The 8,365-nt window shown below is 56.6% G+C and overlaps 1 protein-coding gene across 1 annotated transcript; it reads right to left on the bottom strand.

The window, feature by feature from the left end:
- Window positions 1-2,170: 2,170 nt before the first annotated feature.
- LOC144284141 (uncharacterized) lies at window positions 2,171-6,757 on the bottom strand. The gene is made up of 5 exons (XM_077848486.1): window positions 6,679-6,757; window positions 4,954-5,140; window positions 4,319-4,378; window positions 3,225-3,418; window positions 2,171-2,983 (listed from the first exon to the last, which is right to left on the bottom strand). Exons 1-5 carry the CDS (start codon window positions 6,755-6,757, stop codon window positions 2,475-2,477), a joined length of 1,029 nt encoding a protein of 342 aa, XP_077704612.1. The 3' UTR covers window positions 2,171-2,474.
- Window positions 6,758-8,365: the final 1,608 nt, after the last annotated feature.

Here is an 8,365-nt window from a genome sequence, read left to right as displayed (position 1 = left end):
TGGAGATGTTGTGCTTAGAAGACCTATCGAGTATAGAAAGAGCTAGATTGAAGTCACCAAGTGTAAGTGTATTATTATCTAAGTATGTATTAACTTTGGTTATTAATTGGTTTAAATATTTGGCAGCTCCCACATTCGGGGCATATATATTGAGGATTGTTAAGTCCTCTTGTTGGATAGATCCTTTAAGTATCATATACTGTCCCTTTTCATCTCTCACTACAGTCTTTGGGACACACTTTAATTTCTCTGATATAAGGATGGCTACCCCTGCTTTCTTTTGAGGACCATTTGAATGGTCCATGGTTCTCCAACCTTTTATTTTCAGGCTGTAGGTGTCCTTATGTCTAAAATGAGTCTCTTGGAGACAGTAAATAGATGGATCTTGCTTTTTTATCCAGTCTGAAACCCTGCACCTTCTGATGGGGTCATTAAGCCCATTCACGTTCAGAGTTACTATTGAAAGATAGGAATTTAGTGTCATCATGATACCTATTCAGTCCCTGTTTTTGTGGATTATTCCCTTGCACTTCCTCTTTCTTTTACAGGGTCCCCCTTAATATTTCTGGCAGAGCTGGCTTGGTGGTCACATATTCTTTCAGTTTCTGCCTACCTTGGAAGCTCTTCATCTCTCCTTCTATTCTGAATGAGAGCCTTGCTGGATAAAGTATTCTTGGGTGCAGGTTCTTCTCATTTAGGACCCTGACTACATCCTGCTGGCGCTTTCTCGCCTGCCAGGTCTCTGTGGAGAGGTCTGCTGTTGTCCTAATGCTTCTCCCCATAAAAGTCAGGGATTTCTTGTCTCTTGCTGCTTTAAGGATCTTCTCTTTATGTTTGGAATTTGCAAGCTTCACTATTAAATGTTGAGGTGTTGATGATTTTTATGGATTTTAGGAGGAATCTCTCTATCTCCTGGATCTGAATGCCTGTTTCTCTTCCCAAGTTAGGGAAGTTCTCAGCTATGATTTGTTCAAATACACTTTCTGGTCCTCTGTCCCTTTTGGCGCCCTCGGGAACCCCAATTAAACGTGGATTTTTCCTTCTGAGGCTGTCATTTATTTCCCTTAACCTATCTTCATGGTCATTTAATTGTCTTTCTCTTTTTTCCTCAGTTTCCATCCTTGCCATCCACTTGTCTTCTATGTCACTCACTCATTCTTCTACCTCGTTAAACCTCGTCGTTAGGACCTCTAGTTTGGATTGCATCTCATTTAATTGATTTTTAATTTCGGCCTGATTAGATCTAAATCTGCAGTCATGAAGTCTCTTGAATCCTTTATGCTTTTTTCTAGAGCCACCAGTAGCTTTATAATTGTGCTTCTGAATTGGCTTTCTGACATTGAGTTGTATTCGAAATTTTGTAACTCTGTGGGAGAGAGGACTGTTTCTCTCTCTGTGAGATCTGTGGGAGATTCTTTGTTTTGAGGTGAGTTTTTCCTTCTAGTCAGTTTGCTCAGTGCAGAGTGGCCAACAACATGTTGTACTGGAAAAAGGAGGAAAACAGAAAAAACAAAGTAAAAAAGAATAAAAAAGGGGGTGGGGAAACAACAGAAACAAACAGGAAAGAAAGAACAAAGGGAGTATCCTCTGATTCTATATACTGTAAATCCCTCGACTTCCCCTGGAACTTTCCAGTGGTGCTTGGTCAATAACTTGCTTTTCCCCTGACCTTCCAACTGGCCTTCTGGGGGAGGGGCCTGCTGTGCTGATTCTCAGGTGTGTGCACCTGGGGGAGCTGCCCAGCCCTCTGCCAGGTCTACAGTTCAGTGGGATTCTTTATCCTGTGAGGCCCCTGCTCAGGCCCAGGTACAGGGTGACACCAGGAGGGACAACCACAGTGGCGGCGGCCAGCTGTCCAGCCCTGGAGTCAGCTCCCACAGTAACTACTGCAGCTCCTAGAGCACACGGGACTGGGTGCTCCGGGGTAGGGGCACGATCTGCACAGCTCTGGGCCTGGCTGCAGGAGTGACCCGGCTGTCCTGTGTCCTCCCAGCCTCTGCCTGTCCTGGGGGAGCCCCGGATCCTCGGCTGTGTCCCCTGGTGCCCTGGGCTCCGGGCCTGCAACACTGTGAATGGACCTAAAGTACCATGTTGTGTAATTTAAAAGCATCAGAGTCAATTTTGTGTAAAGTTAACTTATCCTTTATTACAATAAAACTCTATAAGCCAGGGATTTGTACTATGGGACTTGGGTAAATAAACGAAGGAGATTTGGCTAAAAAAAAAAAAAAAAAAAAAAAAATTCTATAAGCCATTATACAGGTTAAAGGTTAAAGAAAAACTCAAAATATAGAAACAGTGAAATAACAGGGGAGGGCAAGCCCCTATTGGGCTGCAGCCATCACGAGTCCCGCGGTGGGAGCTGGGGCGGGCTCCCGAGGTGGTCAGGGGGCTGCTAACAGGTCAAAGCAGGTTGTTCCGGAGGCAGGTTGCAGGTCTGGCCCTCTGGGGACCCCGATTGCAGGCACCAGGGCCTACTCCTCCGGGGTGGCCATGGGAGCAGGGGGCTCCTCCTCATCGGGGCAGGGAACCATAGGTTCGACCAGCACGTGCACCACCTTCACCTCAGGAACCAGCATCTCTGCCTTGACCAAGTCCTCATCTCCAGCAGCCACTATCCCTTCAGACCCTGAACCTTCCCCAGGCTCCACAGTGGGAGCTGGGGCGGGCTCTTCGGGTGGCTCAACGGGTTGCTCCATCCCCGAGGCCAGTTGCTCCATCGAGTTAGGAGGTGGCTGGGGCACATCCACGACCTCGAGAGCAGGGGGTGGCGCCTGCTCCTCTTCCAGGGCTCCCAGGGGTGCAGGGGACTCCTGCAGGGCAGCAGTGACCACTATCTGCAGGGGCTTTGCCTCCCCAGCAGGCGGCTCATCGCAGGCCAAGCCCTCAGCCCCAGCAGCCAGGCCCCACGGGGCAGCAGGCCCCACGGTCGGAGCTGGGGTGCACTCCAGAGTGGGTTCAGGGTGTTTTCCTCGGGCCAAAGCTGTAGATCCAAGAAGACAAAGTATCACCACCAGGACGGACTGTCCACGTTCCTCCCAAATCAAGGCCACTCTTCCCACCCCTCCCCGTGTGTGAGGGCAAGAGTCCTGGGAAGTGTCCCCAGGCTGCAGCCCGTGGGGTGGGGTGTGAGCCCACCCCCTGCTCCTGGCCCAGCTGCACGGAGGCTGCATCCGCGGGCCCCCCCCCCCGTCCCCAGCTCGGCCACCCCCAGTCCTCCTCACCCCCAGCCTCTCGCTCCGCTGCATGGAGGCGTCTGAATTGCCTCAGGTGACGCAGGGCCCGGAGATGCGCATCTGTGCCTGGCATGTGCTGTCTTAGTATTTGGAGGAGTTTTATAAGGGAGGGAAATTCTGGGAACTGATGAAAGTCGTCCCCATAATAATTCAACCATATTTGCATCATGAAGGAGATGGCCCTGGGGAGGGACAGGCGGGCACAGGCGTCAGAAGACAGGGCTCTGTCACATGCAGGTGTCCCGGGGAAGCCCTGCAGGACCCGGGGCCCGGCTTCCCGCGCGGGGTGTCGGAGGCCAGTCCTGCTCCTCGTCCCCCTGCCACCTGGCGGTCCTGCCTGCCACAGGCCTGCTCCCCGAGGAGGGGCTGGGATGCAGCCTCTGTGCGGGGAACCCACCCCCAGCGGTGTGACCATCACCGTCTCTCCTGGGGAAGCAGGGCTCCCTCCTCAGCCTGGTCCCTGCCCACCTGCCCCTTGAGTCCACCGGCAGGCGTCCGGGGACGGGGGGCGTCTGGCCTGTCATTGCCCTCACTGCACACACTGTCGCTCTGGGAAGCTCCAAGGCAGGAGGGCTCGGGCTCTGTGTCCTGCCAGGCCTTGCCAGGAGCCGTCCAGGACCGCCACCTTCCCTCCTGTGGCTCTGGGCTGCCTCCCTCCCGAAGGGCCCCCGGGGGTGTCCTTCCACTGACTCTAATCTCCCATCTCCCACGGGGCGGGGGCCGCCTGGTCCGGGAGCCCTCACCGGCCCTCCTGAGCACCTGCTGTGCCCCCGGGTCCAGGTGCCACCAGATTGGGGAGTGCGATGCTCCCCACCCCCTCTGCTCTGGGTCCCAGGTGTGGGGCAGAGAGAGGGTTGGGGGGGATGGAGAAGGTCTCCCTGAGGGGTCCCAGTGCCTCCCACCAAGCCCACACCCCATCCACCGCTCTCCTTCGCTGTTTTCCAGAAGGGGCATTAGACCTTTTCCCTGTCACAGGAATTGCAGATGTGTGGGGTGAGGGTGCAGCCCCCCCCCAGCCCCACAGCCCCCTCGCTGCCCTCCTGGAGAGGGAAGGCCCTCCTGCAGGAGCCGGAGTCACTCACAGTTTCCAGCACTGCAGGACCACATCGTTGTTACCCCAGGCATCTGCGATGTACCCATACCTAGAGGAGGGCGGGGGCATCCCATGAATCGTGCTGGGGACGTGACATCTCATCATGGGGGCTGTCACCCTCTGACCCCGACTAGGCCGGAGCCCCGGGGGCCGTCAGCTCTGTGCGTGGGGCCACGGGCAGCTCCCGGAGAAGCGCCCGCACCTGCTGGGGCCTCCTGAAGGCTTGAGCATGAAAGGGTCCGGCCAGGCCCATGGCCCATATCCTAGTGGGCTTGGGGGGTCCCGGGGTCCCCCGGTCTGGCTGCCCCAGGACACAGACCCCCGATAGACTCTCAAACCTCCCTTTCAATGGGGAAACAGGCCGCTCAGGACCCTGGTGATGGGGGGGCGGGGAGGAGGCACAGGCCTGGTCACGGGGAGGAGGACGGCTGCTGAGCACAGGCACAGCCCCTCTGGCCGACCCGCCACAGGCCAGGCCCCGGGGCTGCCCTCCAGGACCCCGCTAGGCCCTGGGGGACCCTGCTCCAGGCGGGGGCGCAGCCCGAGGCCGGGAAGCTCACACCATCCCCAGCCTCCCCAGCAGCAGGTGGCCCAGCCCTGGGCTGCGGAGGGGCAGGTGCTCACTCGGTGAACAGCAGGTCCAGCACCTCGTCCGTGGTGGCGAATTGATGGTAATCTTCCAGGAAGCTGTGGACATAGATGACGTCCCTGCGCTGCAAGGCGAGCAGCAGTTGCCGGACTTTGTACTCCAGCAGCTCCGTCCGGGTGAGCTTGGTCAGGACGATCCGATGCCCCTGCCCGGCCGCGGCCCCTGCACCCTGAGGTGGGACAGAGGGGACGTGCAGCCTGCAGGGAGCCGCCGGGAGGCCTGGGATCCCGCCCCGGCAGGCCCTGCGCTGGGGCCCCGTGGGCTTGAGGAGCTGGGGCTCCCTCTCCCGCTCAAGCTCCCTGCCTGTCTCTTACACAAACAGGACCAACTATGCAATAGAGAAACAATCTCAGAGGATAAATGTTCAAAATATTTGGATCAGTACGAGGACCTCCAGAGACACAGAGAGAGAGACCGAGAGAGGCAGCCACACAGACGGAGGGAGAAGCAGCCCGTGCAGGGAGCCCAGGCGGGGCTCGATCCCGGGCCTCGGAGATCAGGCCTGGGGGAAGGCAGGCGCTAACCGCCGGGCGACCAGGCCTCCCCTGAGGGCTCTATTCTGATGTTCCCACACATCTGTGCGCAGGGACTCTGCATCTGGCCCAGGCAGGGGCAGGGCCAGGGGGGCAGGTGTGGGGAGGGGGGATCCAGACTCATGTGGGAGCAGGAGTGTCGGGGGGCCCAGGGGGTAGCAGGCTGGCTTCTGGGACCCGGGGTCCTTCCTGCCGCATCGGGGCCCGGGTGTCGGGGGGCCCAGCCCCTGCACTCACCCTGAGCCCGCGCTGGCCTCTGGTAGCTGCACAGGGCACCTCCCTGCTCCTGGAGGCGGTGGGGCAGACGACCCCTTCGTCCCGCTCGCACCCCACGACCCGGGTGGAGCTCTGTGGAGACAGTGCCCGGCAGCCAGGCAGGAGGCCTCAGCGCCCGGTCTGGCCCCCTCGGCTGGGCCGCACCCCCAGCTGCCTCCACCCAGACACCCCACAGTGCAGGCGGCACCCACCGCCCCCGGGGACAGCAAAGGGATGCGGCTGCAGGGCTTCGGGGTGACTCCGGGGCGGGTAGAGGACCTCAGGAACCCTGTTTCCCCCCTGCCCACCTCGACATCAGGGTGACCCTGAAGGGATCCCCGGGGAACCTGCCGCCCTGCAGCGTCCCCCAGCCTGGATGGGACCTGCCCACACATCCCTGGTTCCCTGAACCTGAGGAGGAGGGGATGGGGCTCCCAGGATGGTGGCACCGGGGGCCTGGCCTGGCCTGCGTGGGTTACCTGACGGCGCCTCCTGATCACCGCCCTGACACCTTGGTACCTATGCTGGAGCCACTGCCTACAGCATAGGAACAAGCCGCACCCCTGGGGTTCCTGGGAGCCAGAGCCCCCAGACGTGGGCCGGCAGCAAGAGAACATCCTCCAGTAGCAGATGTCTCCAGCCAAGTGAGCCTGAGCTGGGGCTGCACTGGATGCGGGTGCCTGGTTACCGGGGTTCCAAGTTCTGTTGGGCTCTGTGACACGGCAGTGACCTCACTTCCTGGGACCCCCTCCCTGACCCACTCCTGGAGGAAGCTGCAGGGGCAGCGCTCGTGCTGCCAACGCCCCCCTCCCTGTAGGCAATGGCCTGTGCACACAGGGACACAACCACACCCCTGTCCACAGGCCCCGGGGAAGGACTGTGTGCACCCAGGGCCCCAGCTTGGACACACACCTGGGTTCAGACACGACTGTCCAGTCTTCCCCGGTTTGACCCCGGAGAAGCTGTTGTGCCCGTCGGGGATCGTCTGCATCTTGCCTGTGGGATAGGGAGTGTCCTAGCGGGTGCTTCCCCCAGATGTCCCCAGGCCACTGTGGCCTCATATCTATGTCCTTGGAGGCGGGTGTCACCTGCAGGACATACCTCCACCCACACGTTCTTCCTTGGTGTGTACATGCGTCCAGGCCCACGAGGTCCTGTGTGCACAGGACTAACACACTAATGTTACCTATATGGCAGGGCTGTTTAGCTGTAAAATACTGCAAAAAACTACCTATTACAATGTCTGCTATTTATTGGTGTCACCAGTGATGTTGATGATAAGAGTCTTTTAAAAAGATACTTTTATTTTAAGGTTATACTTTATTATACAGCTCTAAAGCCACACATGTTTTAACATCCTAAATCCACATTGGGCCAGAACAGCTGGCTGATAAATAGATTACATTCCAAATATGTGTCAGTAGACACCATTAGCCAAATTAAAAAAAAAGAATAATAGAAAAAGAGAGGCACTTTCTAGGGACAGTGTCCTTTACATCTCAAGACTATGTCTTGTTTTTTACATGTGGTATCTTATAGTAGTTGGAATTTTTGGTATTTTAAATAAAGGGATTATTTTCCTAACACACACACACACACACACACACACACACACACACGGGCACCGGTACCCTCATTCTGGAGGCCCAGAAGATGACAGTCCCCCCGGGGCAGGGATGGGCAATAGCTCCCCACGATCCTAGGCTCCTGAATCCAAGGCAAACCCTACAGAAGGTGTCGGGGTCTTGGCCTAGAAGGGGTGAGGCCGTCCTCATCCTGAACCCCTGCCTGTCGTGCGTTCCGGGCCCTTCCCTCGTTTCCCCTGGGTGAGCTGTGGACGGTGGTGCCCCCAGTGGGTCGCCCTGACCTGGGCCCTAGGAAACCTGCCGTCAGTCGCAGAACTGAACGTAGACAGGAGGCCCTGACTCTCCAGCCTGACCCCGACTGAACTGAAATCATGTGGTGTGTCCACGCACACTGACCAAGAAACAGAGACACGGACACACACGCAGACACATGTGCAGAACCAGGAAGTTGGCAGAGGAGAAGCGACATCATTGAAGATCATTAAATAAAAAAAGAAAGAAAGCTGAATCTCGAATGGAGAAAATGGAGCAATTAAAATAGAATCATGAAAAAATAATTCATCAAACCAAAAAGCAGAAAGAGGGATAAAGAGGCAGGAGCACATCGGTGACACAAGGCGGCAAGCCTCGAATGTGAGGATGATCGTGCCTCACGGACTCCACGGAACACAAGTCGAGCAACAAGCAGCACCTTCCAGCAAAGGCCTAAGTGGATTATTTTGTGTTGTTTGTTTTTAGTTAAAGATTTTTATTTCTTTATCCAAGAAGGTGGATTTATTTATTTCTTTATCCATCCGAAGGTGGATGCTCAACCCCTGAGTCACTTGGGGGGTCTAGACTAAGCTACTTAAAATGTTCAAGTGATTGTGAATACTGTTTGTAATGTGGTAAAATTTCTGTTTACTAAGAAAGAGAGGGCAGCCTGGGTGGCTCAGCGGTTTAGTGCTGCTTCGGCCCAGGGCCTGATCCTGGAGTCCCGGGATCGAGTCCCACGTCGGCCTCCCTGCATGGAG

The sequence above is a fragment of the Canis aureus genome, chromosome 15 (assembly GCF_053574225.1).
Source record: "Canis aureus isolate CA01 chromosome 15, VMU_Caureus_v.1.0, whole genome shotgun sequence".
Taxonomy (NCBI): Eukaryota; Metazoa; Chordata; class Mammalia; order Carnivora; family Canidae; genus Canis; species Canis aureus.
This window is presented reverse-complemented; position numbering and strand designations above follow the sequence as displayed.